The sequence below is a fragment of the Plectropomus leopardus genome, chromosome 1, assembly GCF_026936395.1.
Source record: "Plectropomus leopardus strain MGB_pleo_1.0 chromosome 1, ASM2693639v1, whole genome shotgun sequence".
NCBI classification, from domain to species: Eukaryota; Metazoa; Chordata; class Actinopteri; order Perciformes; family Serranidae; genus Plectropomus; species Plectropomus leopardus.
Genome location: NC_142176.1, coordinates 7,298,714 through 7,323,629, shown reverse-complemented (window position 1 = coordinate 7,323,629; position 24,916 = coordinate 7,298,714). Strand labels below are relative to the sequence as shown.

At 39.7% G+C, this 24,916-nt stretch overlaps 1 protein-coding gene across 2 annotated transcripts in view; it reads right to left on the bottom strand.

Annotated features, from left to right (window-relative positions):
• mapk8ip1b (mitogen-activated protein kinase 8 interacting protein 1b) overlaps positions 1-24,916 on the bottom strand; it is a 99,706-nt gene that overhangs the window by 64,302 nt on the left and 10,488 nt on the right. For both annotated transcript variants that reach the window (XM_042490751.2, XM_088069370.1), the window contains one exon: positions 15,108-15,219. In XM_042490751.2, the coding sequence (XP_042346685.1) occupies positions 15,108-15,219 (112 nt within the window). The remainder of the gene's footprint in view (positions 1-15,107; positions 15,220-24,916) is intronic.

The following is a 24,916-nucleotide window of genomic DNA, read 5'->3' as shown; positions in this document are numbered from 1 at the left end:
TTCATGATTTTAAGACAATGAATTCCTCTGACTCTAGCTCTCCCCTGACCTTTTCTGTACCACTATAAAGTTTTAGGTTTTATAATTATAACATAGATTGCTGGAAAATTACAGACATGGTCCAAAGGATGAAATATAATAGCTTAGCTTTGATTCCCCGATCTTCCATCCAGCGACACCATCAGGTCAATACTTTAATGACCTAATACCTAAAACTAATGACATTCGTATCAGCCTCAGCTGTTCTTTGAGTTTAGTACTAATTAGCAAATGTTAGCATGCTAAAGAGCTTAACTAAGCTGGTGAACTTTCAAACATTATGCCTGCTAAACATCCTCATGTCAGTATTGTCATTGTGAGCATATTAGCATGTTGATGTGAGCATTTTAGAGTATAAGTACGGCCTTACAGAGACACTAACATGGCTTTAGACTCATTTTGCTGCTGTTTTCTTTGCTCTCGCCAAGAGAGATGCAGCTGAATCATGTTAACAAAGCTCTGCTTGGCTCGAGTATTTTCAAGTATTCCACAAGGCAACTTTTTAGCCAAAAAAAGAGATTCACTTTGACTGTCTTTTACAGTGCTGCTGAAATCAAAGCAAGTGACAAACACAAGCGTCATCTGGGAGGCAGAGTAAGTCAGAGGGCACTGGGACAGCACAGTCTGCTTCACTTACCATCACTGTCCCTGCAGCTACACACACACACACACACACCCACACACACACACACACACACACACACACACACACACACACAGACACACGCAGATGCTTTGACATGAACACCAAAATCACTGTTAAGCTTATTACACTCTTTACCTCCCTCTGTGCTCCACATTGCAAACATAAGAACCTGCGTATATACAGGAAAGCTAACAAACATGCAAATGTAAAACAGCAAACTAAATAAAAATAAATATATAAAATAAATAAATAAAAAACAACAAAATGGCATGGGAAAAGTGCTAAAATATACACACACACATTTATACATATTTCTGTAACATAATCATGATTAAATGAATAATTCCTTTTTTAGTCAAATTTCAATTTATAATCATTTAATCTCTCTCTCGTTAAAAAAAATAATAAAAACTTAATATTAATAATATTAAGATCATTAAGATCATCACCTCACGACCTTTTCCAATTTCTTGCAAAGAGATTTTCTCAGGTTTTAATGCTTGTGAAAGGTGTCTGAACACAGGACAAGACAACTGATGTCAATTCAGGTTTCAAAAGGTTAAGTAGCAGTATATCTATGTCAATATGTTATGATTATGATGTAATACATATGATGTATTACGTAAATTCACTTTTATCAAATTTTGCAAACAAAATAACCCCTAAAAACAAAGAAAATATTGTAGAAAAACTGTATTTAATAAAAGAAAATCTAATATTTATCAATATTATACACATCCTGTATGTTCTTCCATCAGTGTTCCATCATTTCACATCAAATACTTTGGGTAGATTGTAGTCAATTTTTGCCTGATGTATCTGATTATTATTACTAAATACAAATAATTAGAGAACAATGAGCCACAATTTCTTGATATGGAAATTTTGTCACAACACACTATACAAGATGAAATTATAATACTGAGTCATCACGACCTTCACCCAACTCAAATGAAATAATCAGGGATCAAAGTAAAGCAGGAAAACAAAACTGAAAAAAAGAAATGCTTCTTAAAGAGCTGATCCAGAAACAGGAGGGCAGCAATGTAACACTGATGTCAACACTCAACCGCCACTACAACAACATTCACCACAGTCTGGACTCAGAGAGAGGATCACTGATAGCAGAGCTGTGAGCTCTATTAAATGCTACTGATTTAACCCATATTTTACACTCATTCACCAGCATTCGCATCATAACTGATAATCATTCCCAGGTAACAAAGTCAAACTCATGTGCACAGTTACAGTATATGATCCTCGGTTATAACAGACAGCATGTGTGTTTATTTAAACATGCAATTACCTTCATGCTGGCTGTATGTTGATGAATAACCGTATTATGAAGATGATTATTCGTGTTTTCCATTGTAAATGAAGCACAGCGGGTATTAATGTGTGTGTGCAGCTGCAGACAGTGAGCCAACATACACTTGGTGAATGTGGGTTAATGCAGTTCCACTGGCTAAATGTTGCCTTCAAGCACCTTCGTATGCTGCAAAACACAAACACAACTCTCTCAAGATGGAAAGAAGCTTTTAAATCGGGATTAAAATGGGAGGTGCTGGTGCTGCTGCACTCCTATTCAGGGACCGCCTCCTTAAAAAAACACATTTTTATTCTTTAATCCCTACACAAACCTGTCCTTGCTTTCTTTCAATGATGCTTTCAATCTTTGTCAAATGGTAATTACATTGAAATATCACATGTCAACGTTGTATTTACCACTTGTTTCATGTTCCAATGGTCATCATTTATGGGTATCGTATGAAGTTTACCATTTCAAACCCCACTGCATAATGTCAATAACGGAAGCGGGGCACAAACCCAAATGTTTGTTTGGAGTGAAATATAGCAGAGAAGAGCTCTCTGACTGCTTTTAAAGCCTTTCGTGTTACATTGAGGGACCAACAGTTGTCATGCACAGACATTGTAAGAATAATTATTTTCAAAAAATGATATCGTTGACCATAATCTCGGGTTAAGATAAATCGTCCAATGAGTCCTCTGTTTGGTTGGTGACTTTATAACACAACTTTCACTGAGTTAGTTGTACGTCCATCCATCTATCATCTGTCTATCCGTCCATCTGTGGTCTGTTCATCCTTCCCTTCTGCCCATCCCGATGAGGATATTTGCTACCTTCTTTTGAGAAAATCAGCATGAACCTTGTTAGTTATTATTGAGCTGAATATTATACTTTTGCTAAATGTTCTTGTTGTTAAGCTGAGTGATGTGTGTTAGTGGAGGCAATTTAAAGTGAAGCTACAATTCACTCACTATTTACAAATATTTACTATTATTTCCATGTTTCTTTTTTCTTTAAAGCAAAAAGCCAAAATAGAGAGGCATGGCAGCTTCACTTGTGACTCATCATGTTAAATAGTCAAACAATTTCTTCTCTTATTGATGTCCCTGAATTGAATCAAATCAAAATCATTTGCTCCTCATTTGCTCAGATGCTCCTATCACCCCTCCTCCTGTATCTCCAGCTCTGTCACATCACACCACTGTCTGTATGTCTGTGTCTGTGATCACAGCCCTGCCACTCTCCCGACATCATTTTTCTCCCTTTTTCACTGCCCTCTCTCCGTCTGATCACCTTTTCACCTGCTGAAGATCTATGCCTGCTAATGCACTGCACATCTACTCCTCCTTTCATGTTTTATGACCTCAAATAATGACTGGCCCCTTTAAGAGAGCACCGGCCCCTGTTGCTAGGAGACGAGGGGCTCAGTGACGATGAGGAGGCTGGGAAGATACAGCTGCCCTGAAGCTGCTGTGAGTCTCGGCACTTGTCCAATCAGAGCAGCCTGAACAGGGCAATCGTAGACCAACAGGTTGAATATATCACCGCTGCAAATGCTAAATCACCCAAAACTGACAGCTGAGCTCAAGACAGTGCAACAAAATTCAACTAATACAATATAATAACCATGCAAAAATACATTATATAAAGCCAAAATCTGGTAAAGATTTGTTGTCAATGAGATATCAGATTCTTTGACAGTATATCAAATGTTTGAATCATAAATAGTGTCGAACTTTGAAAGGATTTGAAGGTCTATGCCCTTAATGTTGAATAAAATTAATCTCACTCTCATTTGAAGTTTTGGTTTTACATTGCTGTAAATTAAATGACTGACTTAAAATTGTAATATAAACCTACAGATTCCTACCTTTGCTTTTTAACTGCAAAAAAAAAAAAAAAAATCTGGGACTGTGCTTTTACTTTAAATTTCAAACAGGATGACTCATGGCATCTGGAATTTCTCTGATCACTATTATCCAACAACAGTGTCAAAAATGACGATGTAACGTAAAATGTTGCCAGAGATACTGCCAACGAAGTCTGTCAGAGATATACTGTACATGAAGTCTTAACAGTGCATTACATGGTGGCGGGCACAAAATATGTTCATATTATGAGCTGGCAACATGAAAACAGTGACAATGCAAAGACTAATACAAACAGTCACAGTTTCGAACGCATCGTTAACGTTCTGAAGCAGTCAGGGCTTGGCTAGGTATAGGGAAAGAAAAGGTTTGATTAACTTTAGGAAAAGATTGTGGTTTTGCTTAAATTAACTACGTACAGGATGTGAATTTCCATTTCTATCTAGGGATGGCATGACCTTCCCTATTCTGCATTACTCCACCTCTGATTGGCTCATCCAAACATTCTTATCCTAACCAATCCAACTAACGAAGCCATGGAGTACTAGACAATCAGAGGAAAAGTTGGGTGGGTCATCACTCGAATTTAAATGTACACGCTATCCGTAGTTACATACCTGCTTAAAGTACCTATTTTAAAGTTCCGTGCGTAGTTATGTAGAATCCGTAAAGTTATATTACCATTTTGATTTTTTGTTTCATATGGGACACAAACATTCGTCTCCTGGTTGAAAGTCCATGTTTGCTAAACCTAGACCTGGACTTTATCGCCACACTTCATTTGTGTGTCCACCACATCAAAATATCCTCACTGACTTTGCATTGGCATCGTTTCTGTGTTGCCAGCATGTAAAGTTCATACATTTTGTGACCTCCACATAATGCATTCCTAAGAGTCTGCATCCATTTCGTGTTACTCTATGAGACCGGTAATCTCTATGATACTATGATATCCCTCAGCTCTACAGAGTATTTAGCCAGCTTGAGCTCATTGTTTTAGTTTCCTGGCCCACAAAGTCTTGTTTCACCAACCTCTTCCTATAGTAGCAGGTAGCATCAAAAAAGTCTGGATAAAGACTCTGTATGCCCGAACAGTACCAAATGGCAGGGAGACAAAGGGTTATAGCTAGCAATAACTGGTGAAGAAAGTAAACATCTAGTTACTAAAGCCATTTTTTCCCTCAGAAATCGGTGGAGACCAAAGCAGAGCTAAAGGGAGACTGCCGCTGGACTTAAATTCATCAGGTGGGCAAAAACATGACTGAAACATGAATGCAAATATAATTTACTGTATTTAATAATTGAATTGAATTAAATGAATAATTGAATTGAATTGACTAACAAATAACCACAACATTCATATCAGGTGAAAAAAATATATTTTTAACTTTTTAACTGCAAATAATACCATATAATGTAAAAAGCAGATGATATTGCTGACTATTAAACTGACGCTCCCAGTAAACAGGGTACTAGTGTCCATGAAACTGCATGAATGTCAGCAAATATCTAAAAATCGGTAAACAACATGATAGTGGATGCTGCTGGATCAGACGCACAAAGAGCTTCTCTTGTTTCTGTTTGTGTTGATGAGGCAGCTTCCTCTCTGCTGTTACCATGTGTGGATGACATGACGTGAGCAGTATCCGTGGGGGCAGTGTGTGTGTGTGCTGTATTGCATGAATTTTCAGCTCTGACACATGGGGTAGGTGAGAGAAACACTGTTGCCATGGAAATAGGTCTCCTTCTCCTCGTGTAAGTGTTTTGCTGGTCTCTCTCTCTCTCTCACTCTCTCTCTCTCCCTCTCTTCGCTCTCTCTTGTTCTGTTGCTTCCTCTCTCTCTCTGACTCTCTGTGTATCTCCCTCCCTCTTCCTATCTGGGTTAATGAGATCTGTTTTTACTGATGTGTATTGATGTAGTTAAGCACTGTTAATAAAGTGCTTTAAAGACTTAAATAAATTCAATCATATAATGGCACAAAGGTTTTATAACAATATACCCAAAGCTATATAGTATCTATAATTCATAATAGATTTACGAATGCAATAAGACCCTTCCTCCTCAATTATGAATTAAAATATGTTGGAAAATAAAGTTTACATTTATATGCACATTAATCCTAAAAAAAACTTCTAAATTAACATGAAGCTCACATGTACTGACCATAGTTTTCTCTATACACTAATCAGAAAATTAAGAAAAAGACACACCATGAAGGGCTGCTGCGATCATGTTTGTTTCTTGTTACACGGCAGCGCTGTATATTGTCCATTCTGCGCTGATCGCTGCACATTTGCCTTTGGGTATAATGCTGCAGCTGCTTGTCACTGTCAGTGTTTTACACGTCCAATCACAGTGGAGGTAGAGGAGGGAAAAGCCCAACATTTGAATTGCTAAACAATGGAGGAGTGACTGATACTGAGTCCACACAGACCAGCGAGTAGTCTGTCCTCTCTGCCTACATGTTTCACACTTCATCCAGAGCAAACACTTAACCTTTTGCTGAAATTTTTACTTCCATGAATATTCCATATCATGGCAACCCGATGCAGTCAAAGAATCTCAGCTGTAAAAATCTGCCTCATTACTCTTCATTTTTTTGAGTTGAACAATCAGCAAGTATTCAATTTGTTTTAAAACTATGCCATAATTGTTGTATAAAAAGCAACAATACACCCAATATAGGCCTAGTGAAAAATCCTACTTACAAAGCACTCAAATCAGAATAAATTAAGTAATTTGCAACAAAAGAAGGGGGGTAAACCTGCTTATTGTGCTGTCAAGCCACCCTTAAACACCACAGTGAAACTTTTTTTCACCACGATAAGTTAATTAATTTATTAACCTTTAATAAAACAATACAGGGTGTTTAAATTTGAAAATTCAAAATGCACAAAACCGCTGTCATGTGCTTTTGAACAACTTGAATTTATGGTGATTTATAAGTCAGAAGACTAAATGACGGACAACATAGAGAATATGGAATATGGAAAAAACCACCTCCGCCCTGAAGAAGGCAAGACAACCAGAAAATTTTGTTATTAAATTATGTCATGGCTTTGATTTCTCAAACTGCAGTCAACAAAAGGTCCCGCTGTATTTTTATCATTTAGTTTAATATGAAGACAATAACTTATTTTTTTTGTCTTGTTAAAGGAGATCTAACATCTCTTTTTTATTTTTATTGATTTTTACAGTCATACATGGCTCTCTCTCTGATACAATGAGACAACAGAGGGCAGTCTAGACAACAAGCATGTCTGTGTGTACATATAACACTGCGGTTATCTGTGTGTTTTTACAATCACTTAGTGTAATAGCCCATTCTGTCTGACCCCAACCAGACACGACTTTTTCAACCATTTGCATATGACAAATGACTGCTAATCAAATCCATTTACCCCTGCACACATTTATCGAAGCACTCTCCTCTCTCTCTTTTCTCTCTCTCTCACACACACACACACACACACACACAGTAAGACATGTTGTTAGTTCATGTCCCTGAGGAACATCACATCTCTTTATGCTTCATTTTGGACTTGAGCCGCTCCACATTAACCCCTCTGAAGTGTGGCCATGTGCACATTAATTCAGACAAATTTGGAAATCCATCTTTTTCTGTTTGTTTGCGTGTTTGGTTCTCTTCTGTCCACAACAACTAAACCTGCTTTACCAGGAACTAAACTCCAGAACTGAAAGTCCATTTTGTTAAATCCTATTTGTGTTTACACCACATGAGGAACTGCAGAGATTATGTAAATTAGAGTGATCGAAAAAGCAACAGCTTTGTTTTGCAGAGGCATCATTGAAGGTTTACTGTTCTTCCTCTTTTTTGGGGAAATTTGCTGTTGTGATATTCTAATAGATGTTGGACATGAGGTTTAAAAAGATGGAACTTGAAATAGAAAATGTCAGAAAGGTGAGACAAAAGTGGTGTTTTAGGCATATTTAAACCAAAATCTGTTGCAGAAAGTACAAGATTAGCAAATGAAGTTATGTTTTATTTTCAGCCAATCTGTCTTGCGCTTCATTTCCTGCAGTTTAAGTCGACAATGTTTAGTTCTGCAAACTACCGGAGCAATAAAAGTTGTTCTCCTGCGCACTTGTGGAAACAAGTGTGTCAGAAAACACTGGAGACATCCTGAGGAAGATCCCTTTTTTCCGATTAAAATTATGTTTGTTATAAACAAAGTGTTTGTGAGCCTTGGGCAGCATCCAGGTTTTTCTCTTCATTATTTGTCCTAAGTGGGCCAGGAACTAAGCCTTGAACCAGTTTTCTTAGGATGAATGGGGGTAACTTCTCTTAAAACATCTTCTTGGAAACATTTTAGCCGGAGAAAAGGCCACAAATTGGTGTTTCCACCATTTTCAGCGACACAGCTAGAGGTATCAGGATGAAAAATGGCAGCAATGCAGAGAGGGAAAAGAAGTTAAAATTATCCTTTTGGAAGAGACAATACCCATTGAGGTGTCCGTTATCAGGTATTAATGGATAAATGGGAGGCTAGAGGAAGAAGGTTGGATCCACAGAAGCCATTAATTCCTTATTATGGACACTTTATGGGGCATCATCCTGCTTATACTGTGGTCACTTGCCAACGATAAAGAAATAGAATCTTTTCTGGAGTTTTGCAATCACAATGTATAATTTTTCACAAGCCAAAGCTCAGCTTCCCTGCAAACATCTGAGTGTTTGACTCATACCAGGGATAATCATTACCATCCCATAAGGTTCTTGTGCACTACTGCAGTAAATGGATTGAACTTTAGATACTACTTGAAACAGGAGTTATTTCTAGTCTGCTCCTTTGGCTCAGCTATTAACCAGAAAGCTAATGTTATGTCAGCAATGTTATAGAAGAAAGTCAACAAACATATGGTTGACAAACAATTATTATAATCAATAATCTGAAGGGCTGTACTAACTCAGAACTATGTCAGCTGAATCAGATTTGGCTGTTCAATACGAATATTCAACAATTCACTTTGATTTCCATACAAAGTTTAAAAGTTTGAATGGGCTCTGCAGGACGTTCAGTGAGCAAGCAGCACTCATGTAATACAGAAAACAAGCTAACTGCGCTAAAAACAGGTAGTAAATGCGCAACAACATTTTTGCAGATGCTAGATATCAAACAGAAGCCAGAAACTTTATCATATTAAGTTGCTGTGAGTTGTAAATTGACCACTTCTATGCAGAAGGTTTGTCCTCCTCTGTGCCGCTGCCTGCATGTCTGCAGCTCCTGGTGCTAAAGAGTAGCATGACAAGATTTAAGGTTCAAGATTTGTTTATTGTCATTCAGACTCTATACCAGACAGGCTCACAGTAGAACGAAATTTCGACAAGGAAGAGCTCTCATTCTGCAGCAACGTCAAGGTGACCAAAACATCCCCAGAATTACTCTACACAGCAAAATAATGACTGCTGTCCAAATCAATATCAAGATTTTCAGGAACAAATGGTAGTAAAAGTACCTAGCAGGTGTCCATTATCCATTGTCCAGTATTCGACAAAACCATCATATAAGTGGTTGTAAATCATGAGCAAATTTTAACACTACAAGTATTTGAAAATGCTAATGTTATTTGACCTGTAACAGCGTTTATAAAATGTCTCCATCAATTTGGATATGCCCTCTGACCCCTCCCTATAAACCCTGGACACACACACACTTATGCACCCTGCTGAGACAGACACCACGCCCGTCTGGGGTGACTGAAGCTCCTTCCATGTGACTGTCCATTATTAATGAGACAAGATGTATCCTGAAACTCCCCAGGGATGATGAGCTCAGTAATGAGGTCACCACTCTGTGTGTGTGCATACAGCAAGGACTCTGCATAAAGTGCTCACAACCCCCTGACATCCTGCAGCTGCACCGCCTCCTCATACATTTATGAACAGGCCGGGTCTCCATCAAACACTGTGTACTTTCCAATGGAAAGCAACAATAAAGCAGCTGCTCTAAGATCTGTGAATAGGATTAAATATGAAAAAAGGCCCGTCTTACACAGCTGATCCTCACCACTGTTTTCCATTTCCAAACAATATGAGAGAAAATATTTGTCTTCATACACGACAGTCAGAAAGAGAAGAGAAAGAGAAACTCACAGAAATACAGACCACCTGTTTCCGTCTACCTGATGAATCCAAGTGCAATACTCACTATACTCACAGTGAGGTTATCAAAGCTTGTTTGCTTAAACAGCACCCTTAACCCTTTCAAATCAAGAGCAACATCACTTTTTTTGTGCTACTTTCAGACGCCTTTAACAAGTATTGAAACCACTGAACCTTGAGCAAATCAATGCAGGTTCTTTAAAAAAAAACATGGGGAAAAAGGCAATGAGCAACTTGGTAAGAAATGTTCCACAAACTGCAAGAAATTATTTGATTTACAAAAATTATGTCACAAAAGTACTGTAATTTTTTAAGAACTTTTTACAGGTCAGTTATTTGATTTTTAGCTTTCTTTTTTTTCGTTTAATTTTCTGGATTTTTTTCGGTTCTTTTTACATATCATCATGCTAATTTTAGGGTTATTTTTTTCTTTGGATTGGTACATTGTTGAAGTCAATATCACTGGTGTATTCTGCGGTAATAAGATTCCGCAAATCGGCTCTGACTGGAAATCGGACCAATACAACTGCCTTTTTGAAGTTCGTTTACAAGTTGCTTTATTCAGGTTATTTCTTTGCTTTGTTTTTTTTTTGTTTTTCTTTTACTTAATTTTTCTTTGTTTTTTTTCTTATAATTTTTAGGTAATTTTCATGTACTTCTTACAATCTTTTTGCTATTTTTTGGGTCACTTCTTTCAATGTTGCTCATTGCCTTTTACCTATGTTTTTAAAAGACAGCAAGCCAATTTGCTCAGATCTCAAAGGGTTAAGACCAATTTTACACCAGCCAATATTAAAGAAAAAAACACATACTTACAATTACTTAAGGTTAGAGGGAATTATTTTATTTTCAAATATTTCTTGTAACATAAAACAAGACTCTTTGGTGATGTGAATGCCAGAGGCGCTCTGTAAATCATTTTCTATTTCTTTTAACGTTATCCAATTATTTGGGGCTTTTTCAATGGTTAACAAAAATACCATCTCCAATGTATGAGTGTTCTTGAGACTTCTGAATCAGAATCAGAATCAGAATCAAAATGCCTTTATTGTAGTTGTGAAGGTTGATATGACAAAATTTAGTTAGCGGAGCAGAGCTCAATTAAAAAAAAGAATAAAAGACTTCAATAAATAAAACAGGTAAAAAGCGATTAAGTTAAAAACTCATGCACACACAGACACACACACCAGTTTAAAGTACCTAACTATACATTATCATCATGAAAAGCTAAAAAAACATAATATTGCATATATAATGTGAAAGTGGCACAGCTTGATTTAAGATATCTTAAAGCCAATTAAGACCTTATTTTCAGATTAAAGAATTCAATGCCTTTTAAGACTTTTTAAGGATGTATGGGAACCGTGATCATAATTCTTTTTTTAAAATTGTAGTCACTGACTGAATTTGTTGTGTTTCAGTCGCCCCCAGCATTAAAGATAAAATAAAAACAATAAAAAATAAAAAAAACACAACTGCTGTCTTCAACCTTATGTGTGTTAAGCTCGCTGCATAGCTGTGTGCCTTCAGGCGGAGTGAGTGCACATAGACTCAGATCATGTTTGCGTGTGACAGGCAACAAAACTAACACGGGGAGACAATCCGCAGTCAACAAACAGGGAAAACGACATGAGACTGAGAGATGGAGGGAAAACACATTATAGAGAGCAACCAGCAGAGCCTGCTCTTTCCCTACAAAACCATGTGACAACACACACCCCCCCAGCTGCTGCGCCTCTGCACACACAGAAGCCTGACAGGTCGTTTCATGTCCTGAATGACGAGGCTCAATGAAACGTGTAGTTTGTTGCTGCCGCCGCTGTCAGATCTGTCTCACGTTTGCCAGTCAAGGAGCCATTTTGGATTCTGATCTCTGTGAGGTCCCTGCAAGGCGATGAGTCATCAATGTCCACACACACACATACACACCTCCAGCTGAGAGCTCTTACATTCAATGATCTGGGCTATAATTAGCCCCCTGGATAGGAAGACGAGAAAAAGCACAGAGAAAGAGAAATGGCTTTTCAACCTAAAAATATCCCCAAAGCGATTTTGTCATGTCAGGTCACCAGCTCAATAAAACAATCAAATGGGAGTCAGAGAAGTAAAAAATCTCTTATCTGTTCTTGTAAATGGTGTTAAAAAAAAACCCGCGACCCTCCTGTTGCCTTGGTTACGGCAGCCGAGCTCAGTGGAGGAGGAGGTGATGAGTGTTTCACTGGGAACGGAGCCGGGGAGATCTGACAGAATAATAAATTTACCTCTGCTTATTTTCTCCCTCCACAGCTCCCTCTCTCATAGTAGCACTTCACACTCGCTCCAGTTTTCATTTATGACCCGCTCACATCTATGCCAGTAAGAAAGCAGGGTGCTAGTGGGCCTGTGGCGCCCAAAACTTCCTTCACCGAAAAAGAAAGCCCCAAAAAACTCCACTTAGGCAAAGTTTCAGGGGACTTATAGAGACAGTAAACAACTCAGAGTGAATTTTTCAGAAAAGCAGGATGCAGCGGGGCAATCATTTGTGATCAGACTCAAGGTTTCTAAAGAGCGGTTCAGAGCTGACCTCTTTCCTCTGCAGGCAGGAAGCTGAATGGAGCAGCTGTTGAGGACAAAATGCTGCATAAAAATATAAAATGAGCCTTAAAAAATGAAGATCACACCTTCACCTTTCTTATTATTTTTGTTTCTAATTTATCAAAAAGTCTGAAGAATTATTGTTACGCATTTTATTAATTAAAACATGTAATTAAATAAATCAAACATCTGTGAAGTTTGTCGTCCAAAAATAGATTCTACAGCAACACTATGATCTGGGAAAAATTTGCTGAATATAAGAAGGGACTTTGGTGCCTAATCAGCAGCTCCTCCTTGTTTTTTCCCTTTTCCCGGGGCATGAAATCTAGGTGAAAATTAGTTTAAAGTGTTAAACAATATTTTACTGAGACAAGTGGTGAAAACAGGAAAATGGATTTAAATGTTCTGCATATAACATTCAGAACATTAATATAGTAGCATACAACTATTTGCTATATAAAGATATAGTGAAGTAATGTCGTCCTGACCAGAGAATATGAGAACTACCTGTGTGTGTGTGTGTGTGTGTGTGTGTGTGTGTGTGTGTGTGTGTGTGTGTGCGTTCGTGTTGTCATCCAAACTTCTCTGTTGTTTGTTCTAGTTAGCCGATTTGGCTACATGTGCATGTCAATGCATGTGTGTATCCCATTGGCTAGCACTAGGTATGTAACGGTTACAGGTTCCAAGAAGCGCCCATCCTCCAGTCTCAAAGGCTGCAAGTCCCCTCTTGGCAATTTCTTTAAAAAAATGAGAAAAATCACATTTGCAGTAATATTGTGAAAGAAGACCTCAAAAGTAAATTTTCAATTCTAGTTTTGTATTTTTAAAATGACCGCTAATAAAAGTTCCCACTTGGATAGTAAAGAATTATAGTCCCCTGTTATTAATGTTGACATGTATGTATGTGTGTGTGTAAGTGTTGAGTGTGTGTGTGTGTTGTCATCCAAACTTCTCTGTCATTCGTTGTAGTTAGCCGATTTGGCTACACATGCATGTCAATGCATTACAGGCTGCGTTACAGGTTCAAAGAAGCGCCCATCCTCCAGTCCCCCTCTGGTTAACACCATTAGCTCTGTCAGCACTGTCATTGTTTAACTCTGTTTAACAAGCATGTTAGCTGCTAGCCTCCAGCACAGTCATCTCCATTTTAAGAACTATGTAGAAACAACTCACACTCACTAAATTTCACACAGAGCCGCTTCAATTTGTGTGTTGTTAATAGAAATTCTTTTGGCATTAAAACGTGGATGTACGTGGACTTGAGTCAAAATCAGCAGCTTTGTTCTGCTACGAAATTTTGTTTTCCTACTGGATGTGTGGAGACAGCAGTGAGGCTGAGGTTTACAGCAGCACAACCTGGGACTTATGCAACTTGTGGATTTTAACCCTCGCTGCTGCACTCAACATCAGCAACAACTTTGATCTTTTTGTCAGCGACTCTTCAATATGCATCCAATGAGCAGACAGCTAATGACGCAACCTAAAAGTAACCCATGAGACTTAGACATGGGTGTAGATTTTGAGGGATACATAAGGGACCACGATATTAAGAACATGTACATTTGCGCACAACCAACACGGGTTGAGTTTTACACTTAGATAAGGCATTTTACACCATGCACTTTATACCAAATAGTTTACATTGCTGCTGTTACTGCACTTTGTCCTCTGTATGAATTGTTGTATTGTTTTGGGGGGGGGGTGGTTCTTTTTTTTCCCCTTTGTTCTTTCTTTCTTTATTGCTATTGTCTGTTACCTTCCAAGAGACTACGCATGTAAACTAGCAGTCCTGGTAACTCTGGCATATTCACATTTGTATTTTATGTTGATGTTGATAAATTAAATTAAATTTAATTTAATTTACTTAAATTGTCTCACTTTAAACAAAACATGACAGTACCAGGGGACTTTTATTTTGACAAATATAAATTGATGCAGAAAAGGCACAAATTTATGCACAAAAATTCACCATAATTAAGGAAATTAATTGTTTCATGCTCAAAAAATAACCCTCACCCTCTGTTTCATATATGTCCCCCTGATGTTCAAACAGCAATTACGCCCTTGGACTCAGAGTTCCCAAACTATACAACACAACCTTAAATTCATACCACAATCTTGCCGAAAAGACCATACTAGACTAGATCTGTAAAAAAGCACACTATAAAAGAGGCACTTTGATAATGTGACCAGGCTACACCTCTAAGTCCACACACCAACGAAGGAAACCGCAAAACTTTGAAAAAGATAAGCCACCGTTTGGATGTTTTTGATCTCCTCATGAGGTAAACTATCTGCTCCCACCTTTCCAGTTTGTGAGAAACACTGACTAAAATCACTCAACCAATCAATTCAAACTGAACTCCCCTCTAGCATGACCCAATCAGAGCAAAGGTCAATCTGAATGAATTTCTGATTTAAAACTTGATCACCTGTAGCTGTGAGAGAAGCAGTGGAAAGTAGAAAAAAGTGAAAGTGGAGAGCTTTCCAGTGAGATTACATAACTAAGAACTGGTGAGAACCAGCTCTTTGCGGGGGCCACTTACCTTTATATCCGGGCCATTGCAGTTGAGGCTCATCCCGCACTCATCTGTGATCTCCGTAATCTCCGACAGGTCGTCATCTTCAAACTCATCCAGGCTGATGTCATGGGTCAACCTGGTAAAAGGGGAGGATTAGGGGGAGAAGTGGGAGAGATGAGGAAAAAAAAAGTTAATCCTTGAGCACTCATCCGAAGCTTCAGTACATCTCAAAATCTCTTGATGACTGAATTATCTGTGAGACAGAGAGAAGTCTCCAGACCAAAATCAAAGACCAGTGACGAATCGAACGCATAGACTTGGGTCAAAAGCTCTGGTCATAACCATCAACATAACACTGTGACTGACAAAAGAAACAAATATATTTATTTCTAACAAATATAACAGAACGTCCCCAAAAGTAAACAAAACAAAACAAACTGCTTGACTTGAAGCAATCTCACTTGACTGAGGGTCTCAAACCAATGATTCAAGCCTCCACATTTCAAGGGGCAGCGGTAATATCGACACAGTGTGGCAGTTCTGGATGTCAAGCGTGCATGGAGGCACACAACTTAATAATTCCACATCTCTTGTAAATAAAAGAAGCTATGGAATCAGGCAGAAAACGCTTATATGTTGCAGGGAAGAACATGATTGATTGCTCTTGCAGCAGCCCTGGACATCCCTCCTGTGTCAGGCAGGCAAATGTACCGTCCTGTTGTCTGTGGCAGGATTCAATTAGCTTCCAGTAAACAATGCTTCAGTTTTTTCCCCCATCTGTAATTATGTCCGCCTGTTATCTCTTTACTCTGCAGCCTCCTGGGCGTAACAGACAGAGTCAGAGAGCAAGAAAATGTTATTAGAGGGAGGAAAAGAGAAGATGACAGTGATCACAAGGAGCACAAAAGCAAGCTGTCAGAGGAACCTGGTGAACTTGGAGGGCTATGATCGCTCCGTTGTTGCATGATGCTAATGTCATTTCTGGCTACAGCAACGCTGCAGCTGTCTCCTCTTGCAAAATGACACACAGCTGCGGCCGTCTTTAGCCATCACGTGTTGCAATATGGGTATGGGAGTTAAATAGCCTGGGTGGAAGCATCTGTTTACCTCCATAATGAGGCCCTGAAGGAGTAAGGAGAGAAGTGCAGAAGGATGGAAAGGGAGGGAGAGAAACAGGAGCAATCTATTGGTGGGGAATAAAGGCTCTCAGAGGGGAATACATGAACACCTGATAGAAAGAAACAGAGGGAGAAACAGACATTAAGAAATCACCCAGTGGAATATTCACCGAAAAAATCCTCCAACTTGCAAAGCTGCAGCATCAGTAACTTTTAAGGTTTGTTTTTCATTTGTCATCCAGGGTTGATTTTCCATGATAACACCAACAGTAAAATGCAATGTTGTGTAGCGACTGACTTGTGAAGTGGAAAAATCAGATTGCATTCAAACTGCAAAAGGCTGTAGAGTTTCAAGAAAGAAAAATGCCACTGATGTCCTATACTTTTCTTATTGTCAAGAAATCCTGGGGGCGTCTGCAATGAGTAAACTTAAACTTTACTGAATTCTAAAAAAGTGTTGTACTTAACTGAATATAATACTAAACTGAGTAGTATCCCATAATACTCATTAGGGCTGGGCGACATGGCTTTAAAATAATATCACGATATTTTTAAGCTGAATCATGATACACAACTTTATATCTCAATAGTTTGAAATTCCTCTAAACTACAATAAACTACTAAAATACAAAATTATTGAATTAAATACAGTTACAAATAAAGTAGCTTCTGCAATAAAACGTTACATAAACTATTGTTTAAGTTTAATAAAAAATATTGTTAAATTGTTAAATAATGTTAAGTATACAGTTAAATAAAATACTATCACAATGAAGTTAAATAAAACATTGCTATAATTAAATAAATCAAAGCGAAACCTATGGAGCTTCTATTTTGAAGGACCGGGCCAGTCTTGGGCCAAAAGTGTTGATGTTTTCCCCATATTCACTATCGCTTTCCAGCTCGTCCATGTTTGTTTGTTTTGGTGCCATGCATTGTGTATTTTCCCCCTCGGCCAGGCGGATGGAAGCAAAGCGTTATCAGAAGACGTAAATAAAATAAACAATATTGCATAATTTGAAACAACAGATCAGAGGATATATTTCATCATATCACACAGCTCTGGTACTGATGAGATGCACACAAATGCTTCCCACTGAATGATAGCATGATTATCATTCAAGTAAATCAATTCTGCCAATATGTCTCCAGCCCTTCTCGTCTTTACCCACCAGACATGATCAGTAACAACACGAGGCTTACGGCGGCACATTTTTTTTTTTTTGTCTCAGCTGAACTGCACTGACAGGCTTTGGTCTGGGGACAGTGTTTTGCTTTAGCTGAACAAAAACTGTAAGCTTATCAGTCCACTACAAATGTAATTTATTACAGCACAGGGCGATGCTTGGGAGAGGAACAAAATCAATATGCTCCTGAGCGTCCCCCTGTTATCAGCATCACTTACAGGAAGGAGGAGAAAGGTGGAGGAGGAGAGAGAGGAGGAAAGGAAAGATTTCACGCCAACCAGAGCCAATCAGCCAAAAGTTCGTCATTTATTTTGACCCTGAATTGCAGGTTTTAACCTATAATTGGGCCCTTACAAGGACAAAAGGGGGGCGTGGAGTCCATTGTCGTGACTGTGGATCAGACCCGGAGGAAAGTGCAAACAGACGCAGTGGACAGTGAGAGGATGGAGAGAGTCATGGGGACAAAAATGAATGGAGGGAGGGAGGGCGGAGAAAATTAAGTGCCGGGAGATAAACCACCTGGACGGGACAGGGTGACCCCTTTCCTGCAGTGAATTGTGGGTAAGAAGAGATGCGGACACCAGAGAAAACCAACAGAGTGTATAATACAGAGCAAATGACGTTGTCACACATCAAGGCTCAGACAGTACAGGGTACAATGTCAGGCACGCTCACATCAGACGAGCTGCGGTCACAATGTGGAAACCTCCTTTCACTGACGTCGGTGGTGAAAACATACACAAGCAAAACGTGATTAAATTAAATATGACATAACTGGCAAAGACTTTTCATCAATACATTTTTTTAATGTATTTTCAATTAAAAATAAAAGGAAAAAGAAATGTTAAAAAGACACTGGTGTTTTCCTTTTGTGCTCCTTCTAAGTATTCGTCCTGCACGATTAGATCACAGACAGAGAGTTTTTGAACAACGTCCCTCATGAAACATTACAGGCAGTCTTACAAGGAAAAGATGAGCTGTTTTTGACGTTTTGATCACTTTCTCTTTTTTTTATATTATTTATATGTGGACTTGAGGAACTTATTTAGAATGGGTAAGTGTTTTTCTGGGTGGAAGACCTCCTCATATCCCTGATTTGGGGAACACTATATGATGTGGCTCCTGATGAATGGGTAACCTGTGTGGAGCACAGTAGGCTCCAAAAAGGGTTGTTTTAACAGTTGATGACATTATTTTGTCCACCTCAGTTGTATATCAGTTTGGGTCGGGTAAATACAAGAAACACCTCTCTGTATAACACAATTCAGTTCCACAGCACCACAAACTACTTCCTCCAAAATGATATAAAGTTGATTTGACACCTCTCTAAAACAAAAACGGAACATTTCAACTGCAACGAAATAAGGATTCATTGCACAGCAGCATTCATTTTAGCTAGGTGTACCTAATAAACTGGCAACTGAGCGTATTTGTGTAGGATATACTGGAGAAATTCAGTGTAGAACACAGTGCATATAGTTTGTAGTATTGGTGCTATACATCATCATTAGTTTCTGATCCTCCTTCGTTTTAACAATCATAACCACGCTCCTTTTAGGGTAAAATTTATTGTCATACTGCAAACCATCGCTTGAGCAGATTCTGAGCAGTTTCTGTAGCACAATAAGGAGACAGAAGCACTAAAACGTCAGCATACATCAGATGGTTAATAATAATATTCCAAACTATACATCCAGTTTTACATTCTTTTAACTTTTTAGACATCATCCATATACAGACTGAATAGCACAGGTGACAAAATTCCACCTCGTCGCACCCCATTTGTCACTAAAAAGGGTGCAGATATACTCAGGCCCCATCTAGCTGGCATAGTTTGATGTGAATACCAAAAGTGCAAGATCTTTATCAAATATGGGGTAACCCCTCGTTCTTGTAGTTTGATGAACAGTTTACTGTGATTGATTTTGTCAAACGCTTTGGATGCATTCAGGAAGCACATACATATTTAAAGTACCTGTCAGTATATTTTGATATAATCCACCTTAAGACTTTTATGGACCACAGCTGAGTTCAACATGAGCATCCATTCTTTCCCAAAGATCCAAACTCTCAGGAAAAAACAGCTTCTAATATGGAATTGCCCAAAGTGTGAAACGTAACCACTGCAAGGGTGTCCTCCTACAACTGTAACTTTTACTTTTATAAGTAGTTTTTGGGCATTTTGACTGTATTTCCAACACATTCTCATCCTGACTCCTCACATGGTGCCGCTCTGTCAGTGACTTAATGCGTCTACTTATGAAGTTTTAGGTATCCTTTGGTGTCAGCTGTTTATGCTCCGGGATGCCATTGTGGTGATGTCAACAAATGCACGTGGTGGGATGAAGCAGCTTGGTCCTTATGTTAACACAACAGCGCAGACTGTCACAATCGTTGGGATTAGGCAACAAAGTCACAGACGGGTAGCTTAGGCAAAAGAGGCACATGGTAATGTTTAGAAATAAAATTCACATCCACACAGGAAGCGAACTCCGGACTCCCGCTTAAAAGTTGATTGTTTTTGGGACCCATCTCCCCACCCGCCTGCCCTATAAGCGCACTCGCACTCCTTATATTATCCTAATATTACATGGTTACCGACATCCTTATTACATGATGCTATCCTTCAGCATTTCATGCACACGCAACAGGTTCCGTCTGGCCGTGTTCTCAAGTGACGCCAACCATGCAATGCGCATGTGGACGCGGCCGTTGCCATCCGGCCATCCACCAGCGTATCATAACAACACCATCAGTTCTCATCTGACGCGGTCCAGCTGTGTTCTGGTTGGACGTGGAAGGTGGATTTTGGAGTCACATGAAGTGACACGGAGTGAGAACAGGCCGGTATTTCTGATAGTAGATAATAAAGATTTGAACAGGAAATGTGGGAAAGGAGGGGGGAATGACATCCAACACGTGTACTGCAGTTACATGATACACCTGACTTCTAGGCCACAGCGATGCCCTAAATTTCTCACCCTTTTGCATGTACTTATAAAAACAATCAGCATACACGTAAGAAAAAAACAACACACAGTATTTTCCTGAATGGACACTAAATTGGCGATAAATAACCCAGAAAATCCAGAACCCAAAATTATCCTCCTCACTTTCCTCTGGGATTGTATTCCTGTATGACATGCCGGAATAATCTCACTCGCACACTCACAGCACCCTCAGTGATCAATGCGTGCTGACTCAGCAGACCGGCTAGGCTGTCCAGGTCAGAGATCCCCGCAACACTTCTACGATGTCATCATCGCTGAAAGTGAGACGCAGCAAATCATTTGGACCGTAGTAACAACAGGCTGACACAGACATCGTCACGGTGACACTATAACCTCACAGGACCCAAGAGAGTATCCAGGCACCACCAGGGAACTGAGAACTAGTTTTCATCTCAGCATCCTGATGTGGTTTTTTGCCACTGCCTCACAAGCTGAAAATGGTTATGTTTACAAGTGTTAGCCTCTTGAAAGATGGAATAAATTGTGTTTGACCAGCCATGTCTCCCACTGTTAATTTGCTCTGCAAACAAGTTTATAAGTTTATTATTAGAAAAGGTTCTAATAAACTTATTTGCTGCTAAGACTTCTTCCAAGGAGGTGTAACCCTCTTACATAGAACTTAAATCACTGAAAGGAAGTTGGAGATGGATAGGCACAAAAGACTCAGCACTTTGACACCAGAAAGGTTGCATCCCACATATCATGTTACCATAAAAGAGGCTATAGTTGAGGAAAGACAGTTACAATTAAAAATCAAAACACCTATAGCATTCCTGATCTTAGCCAAGTGTTTTGAGGTGCCAAAGAATAACCACAAAAATATGGACCATGCTTAAGTTGTGGGTTAGAATACCGTCCATTAGCTGGGTGTAAGTATGTAAATATGGCATCATAAACGAGTACCACAGCTTGGTTTTACGCGTTTTGGAAAAAGTTTACACCCAAAATGACTTATAATACAGCATGCATGTGTGCAAGGGCCCTGACACACCACGCTGATGGTCAAAGTCAGGCTGTCAATGAAGGTCTGTTGTCCAAGTTTCTGCGATATGTTTCACAACCTTGGCAGTTATTTGAAGTTGTCGGCTGTTTTTCAACTGTTTCAGCTTGGTGAATTCGTGTCAGACCCAGCGGCACCCCTCGTTGAGTGAACCTGCCCTGATCTGCAGTTCAGCTCAGTGCAAGAGAAGAGTACTGGGAGTCAGGAAAGCAAGCAACTGGCTGAAGTCAAGAGGACGTGAGATCTAAACAAACTTGTTATATCAGGGGAGATTTTCTTTTAGTCATTGAGCTCTTCAGCAGAAACTATCAACTGCTCGTGTTATTGTTTGGAAGCACATGACAAATACCAGAAGTTCTTTCAACACAGAGCTGTGTTGTTTGTCATACTAATTACTGTAATTTTATCATGTTGATCCGTTCTGTACAAACTACATCTATGGCACATCTGTCTGTCCTGGAAGAGGGATCTCTCCTCAGTTGCTCTTCCTGAGTTTTCTACCATGTGTTTTTCACAGTTAAAGGGTTTTTTGGGTCAGTTTTTCCTTATCCGCTATGAGGGTCCAAGGACAGAGAGATGCATTATGTTGTAAAGCCCTCTGGGGCAAATTGTGATTTGTGATAATGGGCTTTATAAGTAAAATCTATTAGCATTTAGCAATGTTGTGCTGATCAGCGCGTCATATCATGCTGCATTTCTGGTGGTCTGTTGGTAGACGCAGCAGTCACATAGTGTGATGGTCATCCCAAATTTCTGACACTGTCAGAATTTTATCCCAGGCTGTCTTTGTTCACAGGACCTCTCTCACTGTGCAACATAGGACCACCGTTTTAGAGCCACAACCAAAGATATTGCCACGTTTCTGTCATAATGGCTAACTTTTGCCTGGGACAGCCCAGAATTGCACAGTGAATACCGACCGGGATTAAGACACAGATGATTTGGGGCAATGCAACAGCCAGCCTTTGACGCTACTAGTTTTTTTAAAGTCGGTTTGGTGTGTCTGGCCTGTTAAAAGTCCTCATGCACCATGTTAAAATCATAGCTCAATGCTGAAGTTACTGCAGATGCAACTTGTAGATGATGCAGTTCTCCAGTAAAAACCAGCTCCATTGACCTGTCAACTAAGACCCTAAACATCTCCTAAAATGTATATTCATTTCCACAAGACTTCTGAGTGATATTACTTAATTTTACTCCTAAGGTGTCTTAATCCTGAGTTCACCTCTCAAGAGAAGATTTTAATATTTCCTGTGCTGTTCTGTTCTGTTGATCCAAATCTCAGCATGTATGATCTTTTTCTTCCCACAGTATTAATACTAAAAGTAAATATGATTTTCATTTGGGCTCTGAGAGTAGAGGCTTCAAAACATCCCAAAACGATGTGACATCGAAGACACTATGTCCACAGTGTATGTTGTGAAACGACATCAGAGGGCAACAGCTCTGCAGGACGGATGTTTCAGTTTGTTTGGCTGAGGATTTGGGATAAACTCCTGCGTTACTCTGACAGTGGGGGGTGACAGGGCAGCCTGCCGGCTTGTGTCCGCCTCCTCGTCCTGCCTCTCTGCTTCTGTTAATGAAGGACAGCATGACCTCGCGCTTGGGCCATGATGGGCCCGGCCAGCTCGTTAGTCTTTATCCGAGTCCAGCTACTGCTCTCGATTTACAAACTGTTTGCTTGTAAATGTTGACTGCAGTGTTTGTTCACAAGTAGCATGCAAGGTCAAGGGAAATCAGTTGTTGTTTTAACACAAAAAATCCCTGATTATTTTTTTTAAAGGAGTTGATCAAGTTAATGCTATTTTTTGCCAGAATTTTATATACCTACAGACACAAGTTGTTGTTTTGGGATTTCTTTTAACATTTTCTGCTGCAAAAAAAGACACTGTTTTTGCTTTTTATAGTGGAAAAAGGTCATGCTGTGATGAAGGCAGATTAGAAAAATGCTTCCGGGATTAGCAAGTGAAGAGAAAAATGCAAATAAACTGTTGATGAGCAAAATCCGGCTGGGTTAAAAATAAAATATATATACATAAAAAATAAAAAAAATGTGCAAAACAGAAGCAGGTTTCTGCCCACACATTTGTTTAAATTATTGCAACATTTGCTTCAGTGGGAGCAGGACAGCCACACAACTATAGAAATTTTACACTTGCGTACATCACCATGCTACAGTCTCACGGGACTAACATCTGTGCTGTGTTGTTACGATTCAATTCGTCACAGCAGATGCACGTATACCATGGCCTGTCTTTTTTACGCCATCTCCTCCAAATAATGCAAACATTTATGCTCCTACCGACAGATTACGAGGCTGCACACAGTCGCTCATTCATCAGTGTTGTCCTCCTGCAAGGACAGGACTGGGACAAGGTTCAGGACCTTACCCCCTCACCACCCCTACTTCCTTCATCAACCGCTGTATGAAAACAAACTCTGAATTCATCCAAACAGTGTTTCTCCTACACTGATATAGCTATCACAACACAAGCACACAGAAACATAAAGTGTGATGTGTTTTTCTCCTCTGGTCCTATTTTTAATCAACATTAACCATCAACCTCTGCTGCACACTCTCTCCTTAAGACACAAACATACACACAGCCACATGCATCTGCTCTCCTTCAAGGGCATGCCTGTCCCAAGCTTTAAGATGCGAGGATAGCGAGAAGGAGGCATGTTTCTCAGCTCCCACGCTCACAAGGTCACACACAGCCATGTTGCTGCATGCCGGTAAAAATAAAACACGCAGGGGAAGAACGACAGAGAGATGCCCTACCATTTCTCCCACTGGTCCTCCATCCAACCCTCTTCTCCTTCCCCTCCCGAGTCCATACTGTAAGTGAGGAGGGCATCCACAGCTGAGAGGAGAGGAGAGGAGGAGGAGGATGAGAGAGGAGCAAGGGGAGTGGGGGGGGTTAAAGTGAAGAAAGGTGGGAGGGCTAGAGAGAGGGAGGAGCGAGGAGAGCCGGAGGAGAGGGAGGAGGGGTGCAGCTCCTCTGGGTCGATGGGAGAGGCGTCCGACTCAGAGCCCTGCTGCTGCTGCTGCTGCTCATCCAGAGGAAAGAGAAAGGTATAGGGGGGAATTATTTAAAGCAGAGGAGCAGAATCTGCCACAGAGGAGTAGTGTTATATAATCTACTCCTCTCTCTTTCTCACTCTCGTTGATGTTTACTCTGTCTGGTGTGCATCAGATTTACTACGCAACTGCAGGAAAGTGCTGGTGTTAGCAGGACATCCAACGCCGCGGCGGCAAGCCCAACCAGGAGACACACAAGAGGACACTCCTCCCTCTCTCTCTCTCTCTCTCTCTCCCTCTCTCTCTCTGCAAAACACTGCCGCGCTCAATTATTCATGAGGCCTCGTTGATCATAAGACTCTAAATTTTCCCTTCTCTCTCTTCCTGTCCATTCATCCTCTTAAAGGTAAACGACAGCTTATCACAACTTGCGTCTTATTTTTGTAGTTTTTTGTAGTTTTCGCCCTCATCTATCAGTTCAGACAGCAACACTGT